The 24,566-nt window shown below is 31.9% G+C and overlaps 1 protein-coding gene across 2 annotated transcripts in view; it reads left to right on the top strand.

Annotated features, from left to right (window-relative positions):
* Nucleotides 1-21,199, top strand: part of LOC143047414 (uncharacterized) — a 36,506-nt gene extending 15,307 nt beyond the window's left edge. For both annotated transcript variants that reach the window (XM_076220454.1, XM_076220455.1), the window contains exons 8-19: nt 9,200-9,260; nt 9,734-9,758; nt 11,222-11,276; nt 12,016-12,147; nt 13,220-13,329; nt 14,323-14,490; nt 14,860-14,935; nt 15,444-15,649; nt 17,786-17,894; nt 18,733-18,935; nt 19,591-19,727; nt 20,617-21,199. In XM_076220454.1, the coding sequence (XP_076076569.1) occupies nt 9,200-9,260; nt 9,734-9,758; nt 11,222-11,276; nt 12,016-12,147; nt 13,220-13,329; nt 14,323-14,490; nt 14,860-14,935; nt 15,444-15,649; nt 17,786-17,894; nt 18,733-18,935; nt 19,591-19,727; nt 20,617-20,810 (1,476 nt within the window). In that variant the 3' untranslated portion in view covers nt 20,811-21,199. The remainder of the gene's footprint in view (nt 1-9,199; nt 9,261-9,733; nt 9,759-11,221; nt 11,277-12,015; nt 12,148-13,219; nt 13,330-14,322; nt 14,491-14,859; nt 14,936-15,443; nt 15,650-17,785; nt 17,895-18,732; nt 18,936-19,590; nt 19,728-20,616) is intronic.
* Nucleotides 21,200-24,566: the final 3,367 nt, after the last annotated feature.

A 24,566-nucleotide genomic window follows, 5' to 3' on the forward strand; every position in this document is an offset into this window, starting at 1 on the left:
TTTTCATAACTTATCTAGTTTCAGTTGTTAAATACTAGTCAGTAAAGAGCTAAATATTTTGCCTTCCAGCAGAGCCAACAACTAAGCATCAGACGTATACGTGATACATTAATCATATATATATGTAATATCAGTAATGGACTCCTAGACTTTTTCTTCTTTTATAGCCGACTATGCAGTATGGGCTGTGCTCGTTGTTGAAGGCCGTACGGTGACCTACATGTATAGTTGTTAATTTCTGTGGCATATGGTCTCTTAACGAGAGTTTTCTCATTGGCAATCACACCACATCTTTTTTTAAACGGACTCATTTAGCATTTGTTATATTCTCAACGGTTGAGAAAAACTCCATGGATGACAAGTCAACTGGGGTTTTGAGTTGAACATTTTGATTGTGTATGTTTATAAGGGTTTGAATAGGATTTATATAGAAGAAGAGAGAATATATATGGACAAAAAGTGCACAACAAAGGGCCAAAAAAGTAAATAAAATAGACACCAAGAAAACAAAGAATATAGAATAATGGGGGAAAATATGAAGACTACAGAAAAATTACTTACAACTATAAGACAATATTCAAGACCCTCGTATGTGTTCAAATACAATCTGTATACACTATAGTATATATCTTGCTATAAAGTTCCGTTCTCAAAGTTTTTTGCTCGAGCCTGACTGTCTGATTCTATTTAATTTTTAAATTGATGTCCAGTGGCAAACATTTCTAGAGTTGTGTCATTCAGGAAGTAAATACAAGAAAAAATGAATCTGTTCATGCGCGGGTTGGTTAAAAATAGAGCTCCCTACATATATCTTGTTTAAAAAAATATTTATTTTACTCAGCTATCTTCAAGGCACTATCTTCTTCTGTTACATGAAATTGTGATACTGTAAAATTGACTGATTAGATTTTATTTTAGATTGCCAAAGTTTGAAGTAGTAGAAACCATTTCCGTGACCTGTGTTTGTTGCACTCTGTGGGTAAAATCCAGTAGTTTGTTTTAGCCTACTGAGATTTTAATAACTTATTTTCGAATGATGGAACCATATCAAAATAATAAATTGAACACGGGTTTGACAGTCAGTAAACTGTCACACAAGAAATAGATTGAATGTTGCATGTACACTAGTCCAATTTGTAATGTTGTCTTTACGTCCTTCCACATTCTTTTTTTTTTTTTTCAAAATCCGGGATCCGCTTTCGAATATATTATGGGAGTCTGTCAATGGAGCTAGAGATACATTTAACGACCTTGACTGTTTGCACAACCCTTGCACGGTAGATAAATACATCACACACAGATACACTGGCTGGTTAAAGGGACAATAAACCAGAAGTGTAAATTGACCCAGGTATTTTAAGTATATTGTGTGTAATGTGTCAACAGCCACGTGTTCGTGAATTCATAGTCGCTTGAATTTTAGTGATATATGTATGAAAAAAAAATTTAAAAAATACTGTTATATGTATAATATATATGAAATTTTTTTTTTTAAAATACTGTTATATGTATAATATATAATATGTATAATATATAGAGAATAATACATGGCAAAATCCGTATCATATGCCGTATCACCCTCGACCAATATCATCCCTCGGGCCTAAAGGCCCTTGGGCTGATATTGATGTCTCTGTCTACTTAACTGTTTATATGGGAATTGGTGAAAAAGTCATAGTTCAAAGTCATAAATGAGCGTAAATAAGTGTTCCGTGAAAATTGTTTTCGAAAATCTAATTTGTTCATAATTCTTTTATGTAATAAACTTATTTAAATAAATTTGTACCTTCCCTTGTCTGATCACCAGCATGGCTAAAGGTATTACTCCCAAATGTATTGTGAGGTGACACGTTCAGGTATTCAAGCGATTTCCTGTCGGACTTGCAAGTTCATGCATCGCTTCACTTCTAAGGGTATTGATCAGTGTATACGACCGATAACTTTTGAACTATCAGGTGTATAGTATAAATCTCTGTCTTGCGTGTCCGATATACTAGTCATTACTAAACGCATAAGCTTGTTTATAAATTACATTTCTGTTGTAAAGAATATTATTTATAAAAATCTAAATAATTCAAAAAAAAAAAGATTTGATAAAATAAAAATCTGTTTTCACATTTTTTCCAAGGGTAAATTTGGGGAAATGTAAGTACTCGTTCTCAAAAGTGAAGGACAGTTTGAAACGTACAAGAAATATTGATTTAACAAAAATATACGCACTTATCGACCATTCTTTAATACGCCTTGATAGAAAGTTACGGAACTATAGATAGTTGCAATTCAAAATTATATACATTTTTACATTGAACATAAGAAAGAAACATACATTTTGTTTATTTGGGTTAAAAGTTCTGTAAATAAACTAGTCCTCGTATGACAACAGTATGTTATCATGGGATGTCGATGGACGAAGAAGAAGAAGAGAACTTATTTGAATTAAATACAGGTCGATATTTAACTTGCTTTGGGTTCATCGAAGTTATGGACATAGTAAAATCACAGATTTCTATTTCAACAAGATTGTTCTCGAACAAAGGAAGGAGTTGTCGTCTCAATTGTTGGCTATAATTTATAATGATGTGAACATGGTTCTGAAAGTACATTATGCAACATTTCCTGTTCCGACATGCATGTTATACATGCCACTGGACAATCACTAATTATCCCCAAGGGTTGTGAATATTTTGCTGGAAAACTATTGAGTATCAAAGTTTCAAATTAATTTCGGGATTTACTTTCCTTCTTGGTATTCAATATTCAATAACAGAAAAAAGAATAAACTGCTTGTCCGCTAAATAGGGGTATTCTTGTTATAGTTATATTAAAAAATAGGGATATATGACATTAAATTGGTTCTGTCTTTTTTTTAATTTTAAACATCGTTAAAAAGATGTGTGTCTAAGGTGAATGACACAAGAACCCTGTAATACTAGTACGAGAGCATGTTAACATTCCTTCTCAATAATATGTTTGTATTGGAAATCTTTTCATACAGATTGACAACTCATGGTCCGATATGCATGTAATATTTGCCACATGACGCCCATAGTTCTTTCTACCATCATCATCTTATTCTTTGATATTGCTGTAAACATCGATGGTTCACACCCAAACAAAATGGAAGTAATGTACCTTCTGATAGCTTCTCCGTGTTATACACTTGTGAAACTTAATATATAGACGAAATTTCGGTATTAAAATGAATCTACATCTCACAAACAGGATTTTTAAATCACGATTTTGAGCAATCGTTGTAGGTTCATGAATATTCATATGGTGCTTTTCTTTAGCGCCAATTGGAAAAAACGTATCTTTAAATAAAGTTTACATTATTAAACATATTCCTCAGAAATCAGTTATCATAAAACCATACGAGTTATGATAAACCTTGATAAAACAAAGTTCTGTTATCATAAAACATAAAATAATGCACTATGTAAACTGGAGTAAAATTATGAGAGTTCTAAGCACTGTACATGTACTATAGTAAAGTTGTAAGTCTGTTCTGTCACAAAACTTTTAAGCGATGGTCCATGCAGTTATATTCATGTCTGGAAATGTCCTTGGCTGTTTATCCAAAAGATATAGTCTGGTTTTTTTCTGTTTCCCATCGTTTTTTGAGAAATGCATTTAAGAGTGAATCGTTAACTGGGTAAAGACCAGTGGCAAATATCTCTCTGTTCGTTCTGTCGATTTGGGAAGATATTTTCTAATTCATTTGAAAATATTTATATGTGTTTGCAATGTTCAATGCTTGGACTTTGAAAAGGCGCTAATAAAGCTAACTAAATATTATTTTGATAAAAGAGGTAATACAACAAATTTGATTTTACAAACAAATAATTCTGTAAACATCGCGTGTGAGGGTTTACACGGAGTTAAAAGAAAAGACAACAGGGCAAATCTGATGAAAAAAAAATCCCGAAAATTCGTAGTAACAGGAAATTAAACAGTAATTGAAACCCCCTCCTCAAACAAATGTACCTCATGACCTGTATTATGCTGAGGTACAATTTTTTTGGTGAAAAAAATATAGAATGCTGGAAGTGTTTCGATGTGCTATTGGAAAATCCTTTGACAAAAATGGGTAGGGTTCACCAGGCCACGGCTTAGGTAGCACTTCACAGAAAATATAGTTACAATTGAGCCACAGAATGTTGAATAACCTTCCAACCCTGGCCTTCTAATACGTTAGGCCAACTGTTAGTGTCATACATGCAAAACTACAGACCTATCTACGGAGTGCTACCATACTCACATGCTCCCGATACTAGTATGTTGAAGAAGTAATGAAATTAATAGAACCAGAGCCGGATTTAGTGGGGAATGGCGTTGATGAGAGTTTTTAATAGTCTTGATTTGATTGATTGATATCATGGAGGTTTTTAACGACACTGACTCAATGACTGGCTATACAATGCATAGAAGCTTTTGACGACATAGACTGCCTAAACAGCCCTTTGAGTTTCTCAGTCGGCTATAAAGGGGGAATGACACGGTGTCCGCCCCCTTTTGTTGAAAAATAAATATTGATTATATAGGGAATCACTTGAGAATGACTGGAGCTGGTCCTCTCATGACATTATCAGTTAGTCTCCCCTCTCCTTATATATAAAAAAAATCTGGATCTGCCACTGAGAACAAGTTTAATAAATTAAAAAAAAGAATGTGTCACTAGTATACACGGATGCCCAATCCGCACTATCATTTTCTATGTTTAACAGACCAAGGACTATCTTTAATTAGTATAGAAAGTCCCTGAGTGGACTGAGGAAATGAGGTAATTCTAATTTGGCATTAAATTTAGAAAGATCATATCATTGTGAACATGTGTACTAAGTTTAAAATTGATTGGATATCAACTTCATCAAACACTACCTCGACCAAAAACTTCAACCTGAAGCGGGACAGACGGACGAACGAACAAACGAACAGACAAGACCAGAAACAATGCTGAGAATGGAACATCCAAAATATATATTTTTAATCTTTATTGCAAAATTACACCCATAAGGGTCAAGCAATATAAACAAACATTGTAATATAAGGTAATCTTATACACTCCCACTCCTGAAACACAAACAAAATTAAAAGTCATCTGATTGCAATCTTATAACTGTTAATACTGATGAAGTCGCTTTATCATTGATTTATAAGATACAAGTTGTGACCTTCGAAATTGTTTTATATTATTTTATTTGTATATTTTCCTATTGACTTTTAAGGTACCTCCGTTGTCCTTAAAAAAATCCCTTCCATAATATCCAAAACTTCATCGTTGATTTGAAAAAAAAATGATTTTCGATTTTCGATTATCAATTGAAATGAACCTACTAGAGCCTCAACTTTCAAGCGCACAATAATGTCAATCATTACACATCACTTTAACCCTTTAATTGACATTCCACAATCGGTCAGTAACATCACCTGTGTTTATAGTTACAGGGTATTTCCCGCCGTTGGACAATCCCGTGCAGTCGACACAATTGATTTTTAACATTCTCTATTATGAGCAAGGTCAAGTTTTAGATCAAGTTAATTACATATATTTTTAACGTTAATTATTTAATTATTAAAAAAAAAACGTATCATCATTTCTTTTCTTTTCTTTTTTTTTTTTGCTAGTATAGTAAATAAATCTCAATCCCGGGATTTAGATACACTTAACATTAGACCTGGAAGTGCCTTCTTATAAATGGAGAAACTGTCTTTCACATTAAAATTTAAAAGAATATTATCGCTCAGGCATATTTTAAATTTTGTAATAAGATGATTGATTGTTGGTTGTTTAACTTCCAGTGGCAAATATTCCATAAATGTCAGGACGAACTTAGTTTTAAGATCGAACTCTCAAAAAATAATTGAAAAACAGTAAGTAATGATGACAGAAGAACTTTGATACGTGTGAAATAACCATCCAATCTTTTAAATATAACTTATTTATATTTCAAAAAGTAACAGATTAGTTTACAAGACGTGCATTGACGTACTTTGATATCTTTAAAATGGAACTTCTTTGTCTAAAAGACAACCAACGAGTTGTCGAAATCCAGTTGCATGCATACTATATACATACATATGCATATTATGCATCGACGATCGTTGTATTACGTAACATACTGCCATACCAATTGACCCCTGATATCAACTAAGGTTAGAACTTCCTCCAGGCCGTTCATTTTATTTTTGTTCCAATAAACGGTTCTTGAATCAATTATAATTTCTGAAGTATTTACGATGAAAGCATTATTCTCAAATCGTCTTACACAATGATAAAATTGTATTTATACCACAATTGAAAAGTAATTTAATAAAACAAATGACAGATGAACTGATTAATTATAAAGATGAATGTATGTCCATATGCTCATATATATATACACATTCGGACTAAAATTCGCAACTAGTTATTATCTCATCGTAGCATATTGTTAATTTTGCTAATATATGCCTTCAACCCCAAGAGGTATAAATGTGCATTTCATTCTGAAAGATTAATGGATCAGCAGGTGATCAAGACCGTTTTAAAAATTCCTATTTGCCAATGAAGTTTAAATGATCTGCGGCCTCAGAAATACACATGTATTTTTCCATCATAAAAGTAAACCTTTAACCCCGAGAAATATATAATCTGTTTCTCTCTAAATTTACAGAAACATTATCATATGTGATAAATTTTTGAAAATTCCTTATATCTCAATCGATTAATGATACTAGTAGTTCTGTAAACTTCTACATATATCACAATCTGTACCTCAATACAACCGTCCCTCACACTTAACGGATTATACAACGATCAATTAATGATTGAACGTCGCTCACGCATAACGGATTATACAACCGACCTTTTAATAACCGTCGCTCACGCATCACTGGTTCTATCAATGACTCAATACACACCCGTTTTATCGGACAAACGGATAATTCCCTGAGACATGGAAAATCTCCGGAGAACCGCAAAATATTCTGTAAAACGGAAAATTTACGATGAACCTCTATTTATTATCCGTTCCGCGCAGATTGGCCAAAAAACACCGAATTTTTTACAAAAATCACGGTGATTTTCCAAATAGGTCTGCCAGTGCAGTCAGATATGTTTTTACCTGGATTTACACATTACTGGTTGGCGATGTTCGGCATAAAGCTAGCGGTTGAACAAAATAAACATCGCTGTGATGAATAATAAAGATGAAAATGAATTTGAGATCGTTTGGCAATTTTGTTAGAATGTTAGAAAAATCCATGAAAAAAAAACACCGGACATTTGGACCGGAATTCAACAAAATTTTACCCAGGGTTCGTACGGGGCATGGAATCCTGGAAAAGTCATGGATTTTTATTTAGGAGGGGAAAGGCCTTTAAAAGTCATGGAAAGCTATATTTTAGTGACAAGTCCTTGAATAGTCATGGAAAATGATTATTTGCACTGTAATCTTTATTGCATGTCTTCAAACATCTAAAATTAAATGATCCCCGTAGTTTTTGTCGAAACTGTTTCTTTTTAGAATGCTAGAAACAAGGCCCCAGTTGTGGTAAGTGTAAAATGAGAATTTAAAATTCGTTTCTTCAAAATTGTTTATAAAAATATGCAACCGCATCTGGTTCCCTTCATAGTGCAATTTGCTTTAACAGTATTGAAATAAGAAACCAGCTATCGGAATATTCGAAAACGAAGTTATTGCTACCAAACAGCCGTTGAAAAACACTTTTAATGATAATGTATGGATAGAGGAGCTGAAATGATAAGAGTCCTACATATAGAGCAATTTTTCATACAAAAGTTGTGAGGATATCGTCTCGATATTTAAGAATATGTTTCTGGATAGTAGACAAATGTCACTTCTGAAATGGCAATGATGCCTCTAAGTAGGAAGGTGATAGTTTTTTGTCTACAATGTATTATCTGTTTGAGTCCAACCAGTCAAGAGGATTATGCCAAATAACCTTTTCTAATACTTTGTTTATTAAAATATTTCAAAATTTGTATATATTCTTTTATACTGTAAAAAGAGGCAGAACATATACCAAAGGGGACATTCAAATGAGTGTGTAGGTCATACTCTTTCATAAAATCTTTGATAACAAGTAGGTCTACATCATTGTTAGCAAACTTAACTCAGTATTGTCATTCATAAATATGTTGGTATTTCTCATTGTGTTTCAATGCAATTGTGTCATTATTGGGTGTTAAAAAGATTGTTTATTTAGTTGCATGGAAAGGACACAAAAGCATGTTTATAGCATTAGGGATGACTTTTTGGTCTATAGTTTTGGGGTATGGAAATTTCATAAAACATCCTTGAAAAGTCATGGAAAAGTCATGGATAAATGGAACTAAAAAGGTGTATGAACCCTGTTTACCAGACCGATCCATTATTCACCGGATTTGTCCGACGGTCCGACGTATTTCGTGTAGTCTGGCAATGATCATGAAAACACGAATTTTATTATTGTTTTATTTAATTCACCTGTGCACTTTATTGGGGGACCAAGTGTTATCATGACTGAAAAGTTTTATTGAGCAATACAATTGCTTACGGAATAACATGTGATGTGCAGTTAGCCTATCAGAATAAAGTATCATAATGAAACATACATCTAATGTAATTATAAATATACAAGTTTTGGTTTTGTTCTTTTTGTGGTCACATCAATTTGTAACTTGGTACACATGCGCAACATAAGAACAAATGTTATTAGGATTAATAGAAAGGAGTTGATAACCAGACTAGTCATTCACAGAATGATGAAGTTATTGCATGCACATGTAGCGATTGCCCCTTATCCGTCAATCTTTGACCTACTAACTTATATTTTTAAAAAAAATTATTGAAATAGAACATAGTGAAAAAAGGCTAATTTAAGTTATTTTTATGCTTCGCCAACAATATTATGGGGACATGTGGTTTTCTGTTCTGTGCATCTGAAAGTCCATCAGTCCTATATCAGGTTCAAGTTTTGGTATAGGGTTCTTTTTGCTGTCACACCAACTAAAAACTTGGTACACATGTTCATTATGAAGCGAACTATGAAAATTCTTGTTAACTTAGGCTTGGACACAGTTTTCAGGTTTCACTGAACTTGCAATTATGAAAGTGGTTAATGTGGTACAATGTCATATAGGCACTGTCACATGTTCTTGTGAATTGATGGAACAGATTAACATACTTGTTTACTACAAATGATTTCTATGTTTTAGATGTCAGATATGTCTGTTGGTTTACCTATCAGCAATAGTACCTTCATGTCAGGGATACAAGGTAAATGTACTTTCAAATTACTGTAAAAGCAGAATTTTTTGCAGAGAATTTAATTTTGTTTATTTCATGGAAAGAACATATCCACGAAATTAAAAACCCCACGAAAATTTAACCTACACATAATATCCCTTCCATTTAACCTACACATAATATCCCTTCCATTTACTGGAAACCACGATATTAAATTCCCATGAAATCTTATATTGAGACAAACAACAATATTTTAATCCCATGAAAATTAATGCTTATATTAATACATACAATATGAAAATTCAAGCAGATCTTTTATTTTTAACTCTTCCCAAATCAAAAGTGTTAAATATTTTAAAAGAATATTGTTTCAATTTAAAATCAAAAGTTACTTTTTGATACATTGATTTCAAATCTGCATGGACATCTTTAAAAAAAAAAAAAAAAAAAACTGCATTTATGTTAACAACTATTATTAATTTTAATTTACTTGTTATTTTCAGATGAAACAAAACAGTTTACGGATGAGTAAGTATGAGAAACATGATGAGAAATGAATATTCCAGAACTGCAACAAGTGTATTACAATATTTCTCCACTCGAGACAGTTAAATTTTAATATTTAAAGTGCAAGGCTTGCCAATCTTTTTTAAATAATTAAAATTTAACTGTTGAGAGTGGAGAAATATTGTAATACACAAGTTACAGTGGTGGAATCTGTTTCTCTTTATGATGTTTATCCTTCCTTTTCAGATATAGTTGGTGTATTTTGATGTGACGTCATCAGGCATGGATGCCTTATGACGTCACAATAAGAAAATTCAGAAGAAAACAAGAAAATTTAACGTCACAATTTCAACCAATCATTTGCCGAGAACAGATATTTCACTAGTGAGGAGAAATAGTTTTCTCACACTGGTCAGGAAATGTGACAATAGCACACAAATTAGAGAAATAGTTTTCTCACACTGGTCAGGAAATGTGACAATAGCACACAAATTAGAGAAATAGTTTTCTCACACTGGTCAGGAAATGTGACAATAGCACACAAATTAGAGAAATAGTTTTCTCACACTGGTCAGGAAATATGACAATAGCACACAAATTAGAGAAATAGTTTTCTCACACTGGTCAGGAAATGTGACAATAGCACAAAAATTAGAGATATTTTTCTCACACGGGTCAGGAAATGTGACACTAGCACAAAAATTAGAGAAAAAGATTTCTCACACTGGTCAGGAAATGTGACAATAGCACAAAAATTAGAAAAAGAAAGGTTACAATGTATATGAACTTCTGTGTTCCAGCCTGACCTCATTGTCAGATTTAATATTATTTTAGAGAACATCTGATTTTTTGGTTCACCTAGTAGACACACATGTCAATCAAACTTTTAAGTAAACTACATTTAAGTCAAGTAGGTAATGTTCGAAGTATATGGATTTTGTGATTTTATTGATTGTCTTTGTTAGTTCATCTCTTTGAGATATTATTTGATGGTGTTTGGTCGGTCATATGTAATCTTTTTACAACTTTTTATTTACTTGTACAGATAAATTATTTTGGAGGTAGAGTTATATCCCTTAGACATTCATATTTTTATGGCCCATTTATGGGCATGTTTTCTGGTCTGCGTCTGTTCGTCCCTCCATCTTTCCTGCTTCAGGTTAGTTTTTGGTCAAGGTGGTTTTTTATGAAGTTGAAGTCCAGTCAACTTGAAACTTAGTAAGTGTACATGTTCCCTATTATATGTTCTTTCTAATTTTAATGCCAAATTGGATATTTTCACCCATTTTCACGGTCCACTGAACATAGAAAATGAAAGTGTGGATGGGGCATCTGTATACTGGTGGACACATTCTTGTTTAACTATAGTATTAAAGTAAAAATGCCATATTTTCCACTTTTCTTCATTTTTTGTTGACTAGATTGGGCTATAAGAGAGTTTAGTAACTATTAAGTATTCTTATATTGTCACTTTGTCATTGTAGGGAATGTGCCAGCAGTAGTAGTGACTATGATTCCCCAGTATGCCCTAAAGACAAGGTACGTTATTCTATTAAAGATAATGTTGGTTTGCTGTCTCATTTAAAATATACATGTACCCAACATCTCCTTGTATTCATATTGCAAACTTAATTGGATGATAATTTACAAAAGTTTATCAAACCAGATGTTTGTTTTAGACACGTACATGTATATTTAAATTATGGCATCATATTAAAGTGGTGTTCCATAACATTGGAGTTATATTATATTTGCTCAGTTTCACTGAAACCACCATAGACTTATATCCCAATGCTCTTCAACTTTGTATTTGTTTTGGCTTTTTAACTATTTTGATCTGAGCGTCACTGATGAGTCTTATGTAGACGAAACGCGTGTCTGGCGTATAAAATTATAATCCTGGTACTTTTGATAACTAATTATATCATTTTCTTGTAAATCAAGTTTAGGCTTTAGCAAACAAATTATTTTATTTTTTTCTACAATCCCCTATCAGGATCTTTATTGTATTGATACTAATCTGTTGTTCCCGACTATATGTGGACCTGTTAGGTTTCTTTTTAATATTCTGTCTTTTCATTAAAAAAAATACCTCAGATCTCAATTTACATAATGATGATCATTTGAAAAAATACCTCGGATCTGAACTTATAATAATGATGATCTGTTGGAAAACAATTCAGTTTTAAATTTAAATTAACAAAAAAATTATATTTTGTAGCTTCATGTTTTCCTAAGGTGTGACAGGCTATAAATAGTGATAACTTTATTTTTACAGGCGATAAGACCGAAGCCAAATATCAAAACCTTCCAGCATAATCTGAGCTCGAAAGTAGTTCTTTCTAACAAGCCAGGCATTGTCAAGTCTTTCATTAAGAGAAACAGTCCTGTTAAAAAATTAACACCAAAGGTATGTATTGTATCGTTGATATTCCATGCCTAAGATTTGATAATTATAGATTATCGTTGATCTTCTCAATGAGATTGATTTTCTCCCTTGAGCCAGTACGGCGAAAGTGAGAATAGCAATCAAGTTGAGATGCTCAAAGACACTCTGTTTATCGCCATATTTACCTATGACGACGTGTCAATTTCATTAGCAACACCATGTGCCTCCTTAGTTTTCAGCTATAATTTTCCATCAAGCGAGTAGCATGATATGCGAAATAATCACAAAAAAAGATCAAAGGAAAAATGCCCAAAATAGCGATAATAAAGGATATATCAGTGTATACCAAACTCTGTCTGACTAACAAAATTTCAGACAAAAAAATCTTTCAGTCAGATTTTTAAGTTGAAAAAAGACGAATTTTCTTGTTCTGTCTGGTCAGACAAACCCTAAATAGTTTGGAACAGACTGATATATATATTTTTCCATCTATATGTACAATATAGAGCAGGCTTGTAGATCACAGATATCACTATTGCATGTATTGTTAGAAGATAAGTAAAAAACACCTGTTAAAAAGTAATGGCATTATAATGACATTTTCTTGTTTTTTTTATGGATGGCTTGTGGCATCATTTCTTAAGGACTCCAAACTGTAATTTTATTAAGCATTTTATCAGTCCTCTAATGGAAATAAAACAGAGGGTGCTTTTTTCAAGTTGGGAAGTTTGTCAGGGTTTTTTTTACATCATGTCATTGTTTGTGTTATTTGAAGATTTTTGTGTTGGTAGCAGATCTTTGATTGTATTATATTTAGAGATTGGTATATTAAATAGATGTCTATTGTTAATAAATGTTTTTGGGTTTATACTCATTCATGTATATCTGACATCACTTTTCATTCATAGATACATTTCTAAATGATTCAAAGTGTATGCATTCTTTAAATAATGTAAAGAAAAAGAAATGACCCTCATGGCATACTTATAAATAGACCACACCAAAAGGCAATAAATTCTTTATTGGATTATGGTTAAAATGTTTTAAGAAATTATCATTTCTTTTTTAATATCAATGTTTTACAAAATTACAGCAAGCACATGAGCAAAGAAAGAGAGATCTGTTGGAGAAAGAGAGAAAAGAGCAGGAAAGATTACAAAGAAGACAAGTGGAAATGCATCAGAAGATAGAAGAACAAAGAAAGTATGTAAAATATCCATTTTGAATTTTGTTTCTTGAATGTTCTTTTAGTTCTTTAATTTGTATGCCCTCCTACCACTATGTGGTCAAAAAATATAGCTAGCTATGAACTTTGGTCTTTTCCTTGCTTTTTGGCTATGCCTACAGATCTGAAAATGATTGTTGGTACATTTGTGTATAATTTACACTTGAATTGACTATTTTATGGAACAGATTGTTCTCTTATTTTTTTGCACATAAAGATAACTAAAAATTCACTTATTATTATACCCCCGCTTTAAAAAAGGGGGGGTATACTGTTTTACCTCTGTCTGTCCGTCCATCAGTCCGTCAGTCCGTCCGTCAGTCAGTCCGTCCCATGAAACTTTCGTCACATTTTTCTCAGGAACTACACATCCACCCTTTCTGTAATTTGGTATCAACATTTATATATGTCAGCCATACCGTGTGGTGCGTTTTCAGATTCATCACTTGACAACTTCCTGTTTAACGAACACTTGTCTGATTTTACACATGATAGCCAAGTTGAAAATTTTCGTCACATTTTTCTCAGGAACTACAATACAAGGATTTCTGAAATTTGGTTTCAGGATTTTTATAAGTCAGCTATACAGTGTGATGCGTTTTCAGATTCATCACTCGACAACTTCCTGTTTACCGAACACTTGCATATTTTTACACTATTAATATTATCCACTTGCGGCGGGGGTATCATCAGTGAGCAGTAGCTCACAGTTTCACTTGTTTTTTTAAGTTCTTGTATCTTTGTTGAATATGACTACTATGTTTCTTTTATTAATCCCTTAAATGTTTTGCAACGTTGTATCATCCTTCTATATGATATTGATCACCCTGGCATCAACAGGTTCGAACTAAGAGATTCATATATACATTGTAGATCATAATTCAATTTGACATTTTACCAAAAAATAGTGTAAACTATTCAGCTAAGTATCTGTTCTTTCGTCCTTATGTCTTTTTTTTTTGTTTTTGTAGGAAAAATGATGAAAAGATGAAGAAAGTTGCTGATGCAAGAGAACAGAAAGCAAAGAGAGATCAAGAAATTAGAGAAAAGTTAATGAAGAAATTAGAAGAAAAGAGACATCTGACTGAAAAACAAAAGGAAGAAAAAGCAAAAGAGGACCAAGAAAAACAACACTTGAGGTACAGAAGAGATTGAATTGTGAATTGTCTCATAATACAAAACATTGGAAGGCGCTATAATGCAAATATTGCCAATGTGTGCGTCAGAAGGGGGAGTCACAACAATGTACATTGCAAATACATATCACGTTGTAAAATTTTTTGAATACAGTCAAGACGACACAGCAAATTTTCTGTTCATTAACTTCAAGAACATTGTTTCAGTCTTTATCAATAGAGGTATTTAATAAGAAAATTCGTCTTCTGAAAATCATCAATAAACAGAAAAAATTATTTTGTTGATTTTTAAATTGAGTCAAATTGCTGTTTATATTCTTCAAAATATAAGAATTCCATACCTTCTTAAGCTTTCATTATTTTTTTTGATAGAGTGAAGAAGTTGTATGAGGCAGAAGAAAGAAGAAAACGAGAGGAAGATGAACGACAGCAGAAAATACAGCTTCAGGTATTTAAGAGTGACAAAAGTGCAAACAACCTAATAAGAATTTTATACTTTTTGTTTATGAAATTTTCAGATGCATTTTATGATTAAAGTTTTTGGTTAAAATAAGGATTTCAGACTGTTATAGATTGTATAAAAAATGAAAATTTAATACAGCTATTTGATTTTATATATCAAAAGTCTAAATTGTATATATGTTTAAGAAGTTCAAATTTTCTTTAAATATATCTACTACAGTTTAAATGTTGATAGTGAAACCTTACGGTCAATATTATTTGTTTTGGTTTTGTTTTTATTTTTTTCCTTGAAAGATTGCTAATGTGTTCAGTGTTTACTGATTTTTTTAAAATCTAGTGCATCTTGCCTACGGTCTTCATGTGTGGTCATGTGGTCATTTTAACTTTTGAATTATGCTGAAGAAATCCTTTTGCAAAAGTATGAAAATGGTGATTTTTTTTTTTTTGGGTAAATCTTGTATCAGCATTCAAGAATTTTGATAATTTTTTACCAGGAGGAAGAAAATAGAATGTTGAAGGAGGTGATGGTTAGGAAGAAAGATTTTGAGGAACAAGAAAGACAGAAAAAAGTAGCAGAAGAAAAGAGAAAGTATGAAGAAAGGGTTGCAGCAATGGCAGCTTTAGATAAGGAAAGACAGGAAGAAAGGGAAGCAAGAGAGGAAGAAAAGGCAAAGGAGCAACAAAAGATCAGAGAAGAAAGGTTTGCTTTAGTTTCTTCAGTTTAGAGAAAACACGAAGCTATTTGACTAATTGTTGGTTACTAGCCATCCAGCAGTGAATATTTCATACAATGTCATTATGACAAAAAAAATTTAAAAGATACGCAGGCCACACCAATTTAATTCCTTGTTCAATGGATCCGCCCTCACTTAATTTTTTCTAAGGGCTATTCCAGAAAAAAATGTATGGGGGGTTGGAAGGCATTTTTTGTCAGCACCCGCCACCCAGACAACTGTTATTGAGAATTATAGTGCATTTGAAACATGCCTCCCCCTCCCCCCCCCCACCCCCCCCAACATACATTTCTTTCTGGAATAGCCCTAAATGAAAATTTTTTTTTTTTTAAAATTCAGCTTCCCGCATCCTGAAATGTAATTGTGTCTATTTCCCACACCAATTTTTTTGGATAAATATTATAAAAAGATATTAACATTGGTTTCCTCCCCCCTTACTTACCTTCCCCATCAAGATCATGCTGATTTTCGTTGTTAGAATAATCATAGATATAATAGACAAAAAAAATACTGTATATAACTTGAAATTATCCCTCATTAAAGGAATATTTATAACATTTAGGGGGTTGTTCCCAACCAATGACTTGGATGGAGAATTGTCTCATTGGCACTTATACTACATTTTATTTTATGCCCCACCTACGATAGTAGAGGGGCATTATGTTTTCTGGTCTGTGGCTCCGTTCGTTCGTCCATCCGTTCGTCTGTGTGTCCGTTCAGGTTAAGGTTTTTGGTCAAGGTAGTTTTTGATGAAGCTGAAGTCCAATCAACTTGAAACTTAGATCACTTGTTGCTTATGATATGATCTTTTTAATTTTAAAGCCAAATTAGACATTTGACCCCAATTTCACGGTCCACTGAACATAGAAAATGAAAGTGCGAGTTTCAGGTTAGGGCTATTCCAGAAAAAAATGTATGGGGGGGTTGGAAGGCAGTTTTTGTCAGCACCCCCCACCCAGACAATTGTAATTGAGAATTATAGTGCATTACAGTGTGAAAAGTTGCTCTGATACCAATCACCAATGTATTATTAATATAATGTGCCTTCCAACCCCCCCATACATTTTTTTCTGGAATAGCCCTTAAAGTTTTTGGTCAAGGTAGTTTTTGATGAAATTGAAGTCCAATCAACTTGAAACTTAGTACATATGTTCTCTATAGTATAATCTTTCTAATTTTAATGCCAAATTAGATTATTACCCAATTTCACGGTCCATGGAACATGGAAAAGGATAGTGCAAGTGGGGCATCCGTGTACTTTGGACACATTCTTGTTTATATATGCAAAGTGCAAAAAAAAAAGAACTAAACCGAGAACACCAAAATGACAGAGACAGATGACCAACATATAACACAAAAAACTAAAATGTACACACACCAACCAACAGCTCGAACCCAAAAAAACTGGAAGTGAACATACTTGTTCTGGAAAGCTGACTATGAGCAGTTCCTGCTTCTTGCAAGATTGCTGCATGTTGCTTGTTATAAGTCATGTCCGGTGAAGGAGGAAATACATCTATGACAATTCAATGGAGATCATTTAAAGCAGTTGAAATAATTATTCAATCATTTCTTGGTGAACCGGGGGAAAAAACACTTCATAAATTAAAGAAATGTCAAAGTACAAGTGATAAATCAAGTTTTATACCATCTTGTTTTGATCAATATTGTCAAAATCTATTAATTTATGTGTACAAAAAAAAAATTATCGCTCGCCTTTACTTTTCAAGCTTCGCCTCAAAAATTTGCAAATTAAATATTTTTTCATTAAAATTTTCAAATGGCTCGCTAGCCCCAATTTTTGAAGTAAAAAAATCCGTAGAACAAGAAATTAAATTGTTGTGGCCTGAATATTATTTAGTTTTTTGCTTGATTTTAAAAATTTTAAACCATACTAATTCTTAGGTATGTTTTACAACACTCCTGAATATTTTAACTCTAGGAACTGTACAGTATTTGTTCCCAGAAAAAAACAAGTTCATTTTCCTTTGAATGAACATTTCAAAATTTCAAAAAAGAAGAGGATATAAAAAAAACCTTGATAATAATTTCTGTAGTTTTATAAACATTTAACATTTTTTATTGATTATTTTCATTGCTAGGGAAAAACAAATGGCTCTAGAGAAGGCTACAAGAGAAAAGCAAGCATTGGAACAGAAGAAACAAAAAGACCAGCTATTGAAAGAAAGAATGGAAAAGATCAAGGAACTGGTAAAAATACATAAATATTCAAATTATTCTATTTCATAATTGGAGTATATAGATTCCTTCATAAATGAAATGATTATTTATACAGTGAAACCTGCCTAAACTGAAAACCTGTATAAACCAAGCATATTCTTAAGCACCGTCATATCAAATTGTATGCGTTATGAATCTGATAAAACCGAACCAAATTGAAGTCCCGAAGAAGTTCTGTTTAGCCAGGTTTCACTAGTTGTTTACATGGGATTGGGTAGATGAATAGATGATATTACATACCAAATATACTGTTTCATGGTCAAGAGGAATACATAATTGTTGATACAACTCAACATAGGGTTAATTTAGTTTTGATAAGGCATTGGAAAAAATGATGAATAACAAAACAATAATTTTATTGTCCTTCATAAAATTACACAATACATGTCCTTATGGCACTGCATAATTTGGTTTCGTGGAAATGGGTAAAGTTATTGTAAAGTCTTTAATGTGTATTAGTTAGACTTTTAAATGTGCAAATTCCCTGCTGTTAAAACAAATTGGGATGTTGACACTGTGAGTGAAAGCTATTATTCGGATAAGTAGGCCCTACCGAGCTTATGAGAATATTTTATGTGGCCTTGCCATACTTTAGCATCAGAACTTGATGTTATAAATACTGAGTTATTATTCTAATTGGAATACAGTATCTTCATACTTGTAGTAAAACTTTTAACAGTACATTTGAAACTTTATAATTAATCGGGTGAAGATGAGACTTTTAATAGTGGAAAGAAAGTCAATAGTATGTATTGTCTTAGTATTATATTGTTTATCTCAAAAGAATCTCTCTATTTTTTGCTTTCAGGAAAAGAAAAGACTTGCAGAGGAAGAAAAACTAAGAGCTGACCTAAAAGAACGGGATGAAGCTGTGAAGCAGATTATCAATAATCACAATACAAGCTTGAAAAATACCAAAGAAGAAATTCTTAGGGCTGCTTACACAAGTGCTATAGCTGGCCTGAATACAACACAGACTTATACTAGTAGTAAACCTCATAATCCAGACTCGTAAGTGTTTAATAATAAAAACAATTTGGTTGAATTTGTTTAATGTATAAGCCCTGTTTTCAGCTAGATTTCAAGAAGCATGAACAATTCTAATGTTGTTTACTTTCCTTTGAAATTAATGTCATGTTTTTATTAATGAAATAAACAACAAGATGAATAGTTTCATGAAATTAGTCACATTTTAAACTTTTAAATTACTTGCAATATATTTCACTTTTTTACAACAACATTTATGAGAATTGCATTTGATTTTGAATGTGTTAAAATGTAAGAAATGACATTTAACTATAATCTGAAATTGTGTTTCAGTTTTTTTTATACAAAATCAACCAAAATGCCAAATTGTCATACATCCTCCCATAGTTTGAATTATCTGTAAATATCATATTGTCTTGTGGGTTCCTTGTAAGCTTTGGTGGAACAGCACTAAAAGTGTTTAACAAATAAGTGAAGTTATATTTTTTGAATACTTGATGAAAAATCAGACCAGCAAAATGTAATGGGCTATATAGATATAAGAAGATATGGTATGAGTGCCAATGAGACGACTCTCCATCCAAGTAACAATTTATAAAAGTAAACTGTTATAGGTCAAGGTATGGACTTGTATGTATGTATGAATTATTACTCTCATAATGTTTTTCTTATTTTTTAGATATGATATGACTCCAGCTAAAAGTAAAACCTACAAACCTAGTACTTTTGAAACCTATGACATATCAGGGTTGAAATCTGATGATTCAACCGACGATGAAGATGCTCCAAAGAAAAGGATTCCTCCATGGGCCTCAGGTATTAAAAATAGAAAGAACTTCAGGGCTATTCCATTAAAATGTATTTGGGAGGGTTGGAAGGAACTTTCAAAATATCCCTGTAACTAAGAACAATTTTTGTGCCCCATTTATGGCCATTATGTTTTCTGGTCTGTGAGTCTGTCCGTCTGTTCATTCAACCGTCTGTCCCTCTTCAGGTTAAAGTTTTTGGTCGAGGTAGTTTTTGATGAAGTTGAAGTCCAATCAACTTGAAACTTAGTACACATGTTCCCTATGATATGATATTTCTAATTGTAATCCCATTTTCACGGTCCACTGAACATAGAAAATGATAGTGCGGATGGGGCATCCATGTACTGGGGACACATTCTTGTTTAAGATAATTTTGCATAATGGTAATAGACATATACTGAACAAAGACACATGACCCACATTCAGTATATAAATTTCTTGCTACCCTTCCACAGACATTTTAATAGAATAGCCCTTCCACTTTTTATATGTATTCTGGTACGAACGCATCATTTGTTTTTAAATACTAAAAAAAAATTCTAAAGGAAAAAGACAATCATATTGAACATCACCAGTCTACAGAGAAACAAATAGGGCTTATAGACAACTTTCATAATTGTGTATTTACCTGTATATTTCCTATGTCACAATGTTAATGTTACTACATTACAGTAAGATTTGATTGTTCTATTGCATCGTTTATATTGATTGATCTCTCGTCGGGGGTACAAATGAAGCTATCGAAATTTGAAATATTCTTTTTGATTTTGAGATATCTCCCATTTCAATATCAAAATGATAAAAACATCTTGAAACTATTGAATTAATAGTATTTAGATTTATACCTTTTTAAATGGGAAAGTTTTTAAAATGAAGTTTTATTTTTATTTTTCTAGGTCCAAATCTGAAGGCTGCTTTGATAAACCAACATTATCATCCTCCAGACTTAGAGAGCATGTTTGATGAAATATCACCTCCAGATCTCAATGAACTTTTTGTCAAGAAGAAGGCCAGATTTAACAAACGTACAAGCTCAGCACACTGGGACTCACCCATTATGCGACCTGGTTCAGTTGTGTTGAATTGGTAGAGAAAGAAGATGTGATTATATTATGTGTGCAGCTGCTGCATTTAAGTACTGGTCCATCCGCAACAATTTGATTTTTGTCAGTGATGCTGAGATATGATTTAGGTTTCGTATATTCTGCAAAAAATGAGACATCAAATTAATATAGATTTTGTATAAGATGGAATACAATGTCTTTGTCTAGTATCGTAGAGGTACATTAAAAAAGGAAAAAAAGGTGTTGATTGAAAAAATTTCCTACAGAAAATCATGTTATTTAGCATGATAAAAACATAAGTTTACAAGAATCATGAATGTATCATTAATGAAGTTGAAAGGATGTATTATAAAAGAGATTTGAAAGATTTTTTGTATTGCTTGAAGCAACAATATTTTGTATGGAATTTGAAGTTGATAGATGCTACATTTGCTGGGTGATTTTTTTTTTTAAGGTGTGTGAAGATTTACCCCTCTTGACGTGAAATTTTATTAAAATATTAAAAGATCATAAACATGATAATGTAGGAAGTTTTTTTTATTAATTTAAATTTTAAAAAAGAATAAATTTGAGATTTACACCCTTGATAGTATGACTTATTATCGATTTTAATTTAATAAGTTCAAACTTTTCACAGATACATTTCAGTTATTATGGATTCTTTATTATTTGTTGAAAACCAATTTTCTTGTATTTCCTTGGTACAGAGTAACCACAAATTAAAATATTCATTTTCTAACAAAAATGTACACAGACAAATTGAATTTCATGAAAAGGCAATTTTTCCTCTTTCCACAAAATTTGGTGTAAACAAAAAAAGATTTTTTCATGCCAATTTATGTTTTCTCCAGGGATCATGAAAATCTTGCCTTGCAAATGTAGTGCTGGTGTGTGTATTCAAAGGTAGCATGTTGTTTGCTTGATTGGGATAATGTATGTGGAAAAATTGTGTGAAAATAGATGTTTATGTGGCTAGATCATGCATGAAAGACCAAATGTGTTGTTTGTAGAAGAAGATGTGTGAATTGCATGTCAAATTTCTTTTTGTTTCTTATTTATATGTAAACTAGATTGTTATAAAAGTTTTAAAAAAAATTGGAAGTTTTTTTTTATCTGACATTGATCTGTTTTATAGATGTAGAGGGTATGTTCAAACATGTGGCTAATCAGTGTTGGATTACTTGTGTAGATATTATATGTATACAAGTTTAGTATGGACTTCATGAAATAGTAAAAATGATATCTACTGTTTTTTTTAAAATAAAGGGATTTATTTTTTGTTTACTTTCATTGCCCATGATAAATTTAGTTAAAACTTCCTCCTACAAGAAATGTTTTCATTCTATTGCCAAAAATAAATAAAGTATAGACATATTCAAGGGCTGTTCCATGAAAATATAAAGGCACTTTGAAATCTCCACTATGTAAGGTTTAGTATCAACTCTCAAGTACAGTGAAATGTAAATTAGCCTCTAGAAATAGTTACCCCACTTTGAAAGTGCCTTCCATGGACACTATGCTTGTTTATGTCAATCTGACTTAAGTAAACCATTTTAGATATTCATGATAAATCAAAAAGAGACAAAGTTAATCTGTTTTTAGATTTTAATTTTATTTTTTTTTGCATATAGAGCCTTGATTGGACAATGAAATGTACTGTGATATAACCCACCCTGTAAAAGTGTTTATTTCTTTATTTTTCTTCTTTCTTTCAGTCATTTGTTATGATGACATCTTTACCAATTATCTTCAATAATTCTTTTTCTTTTCAATTTTTTTGTTTCATTCTCAGTTATTGATATAATTCATCTCAATGAATCATTGAACTGTATATTTATTATTTATAAACTATGTAAGATATTAATTGTGTATGATGATAACACTATCTAAATTGCTTTGATATTCTATCTCAAAAATAAACATTTAAAAATAAATATGAATACTTTTGATGTTGCCCAAGGTCTAAGGTTCAATTCAGGTTTTGTCGCATATTTTCCTCTCATAATTATAAGGGATAGTGAATCTTCAAAAAATCCTGGGAACTGGACATTTCAAATTTTATAGTTCCTGTATATAATTCGTGCATTCCAATCCATCCAATACAGTAAGAGATGTAGACAATAACTGTTTTGTGTTTAAATATCAGCTGTATTTGTACTAGGCTAAGAAACGGGTGTAATGCAAGCTATTACTACTGTTTCGAGCTGAGTACAAATACAACAGCTGATATTTAAAGACACTAAACAGTTATTGTCTTTATCCTGGAATTAATTCTGTATATTGTTTGTGCTTTAAAAGACACAAAAATTTTGCCTTTATTTTCAATTTAAAATCCCTTGAGGCCTGCGTAGTAATATTAAAATCACACATTCAGCTGAAGACAGATTCGCAAAAAAAGAATCTCTAAAAGTCAACAATAATACAACCCTCAAGGTGAACAATTATCTATTTAAACATAACAATTAATGTCAACAGTAAAAACAAATAACAAAACATTGTCCAATTTGAAACAGAAGTGTTCGGCTTGTCCTACGCTTCAGAATTTTGAACTGAACTTGGCATTCACTTAACATGCATACTGAAATTGACATGGTTGATTTTGTTACACATGTAAACATTCAAGTTTTGAAATCAATGATTGTATTTGTGATCGATGATTGTATTCGTAGAAAATACTGATGTTCATTTTGTCTGTTTTCAAAAAATTGGTTTAATTCTTATTGTTCAAAAGATTATTTTTTTTAAAATCAACAGAATATATAAAAGTAATCGTGAATTCGTATAAGGTCAAACAATACGTCATTGGAATGCGACAGCAATACACATTCTGAGGTCACGCAGGTTCATAATAACATAAACGGTACATATCTTTTTCTGCACCTGATGCGCATTTCAACAATCAATACCCTTAAGTGATGCTCGAGACCAAAATATATTGAAAATCCAAAGCTTATCAAATGGATAAAGAGCTGAAAACCAAAAAGGACAAAAAAGTATAGCCAAAGTCAGACAAGGAGTCAGAGCTTTGCATAAGGGAGATACATTCCTTAATTTTGAATAATTTATGCAAATTACACAAAGTCTGTTATTTTCATGTAAGTACTGGCTACTGGGATGGTGATACTCTGGGGACTATCAATTGCATGCAGCAACGTAGGTCCAGACCTTATATTGGTCTAAAAGTCCAGAAGCAAGTATTTCGTATTTCATATATATTCATGATGAGAATACATTAATTTTGTGTTTTGAGAATTGGAGGAAAGAGTGAATTTCACAGGGAAATGTGTGATGGAATGGGATTGAAATTTACAGTTGCAATATGTTGAAAAAGGACCAATCAGCTGAGAATATGTTATAGCAGAGGGTTATTTGCAAGATAGTATTAAACAAAAATAATGTTAAATTTAAAGTCATGAAACCTCAAATTAAAAAAAAATATGCATATGTTTTTTAAAACTAAATGGATAGTTTTCATTATACAACTTATGTACATATACTTTTTTTCTGAGGAAAATTCTTTAATTTGTCCACATTTAGAAGAAGTTTACTTATTTTTAATTGCTTGCTGGCAGGAAGCAATTCGCCGACATATTTTCCGTATGTATGGTGACCTTAACGTGACCCTCCTCGTAAAAATCTGGTGATATCAATACGCATGAATCTGTCATTAAAATAAACAATCACCTGATTGTATATGTTAAACACGTGCTAAATATCCATGCTTTTTGTTGATTATTTACTATAAGGTGACAATCTGTAAACTTCGGCTTCAAAACACGGCA

Source organism: Mytilus galloprovincialis, chromosome 10 (genome assembly GCF_965363235.1).
Source record: "Mytilus galloprovincialis chromosome 10, xbMytGall1.hap1.1, whole genome shotgun sequence".
Lineage (NCBI taxonomy): Eukaryota > Metazoa > Mollusca > Bivalvia > Mytilida > Mytilidae > Mytilus > Mytilus galloprovincialis.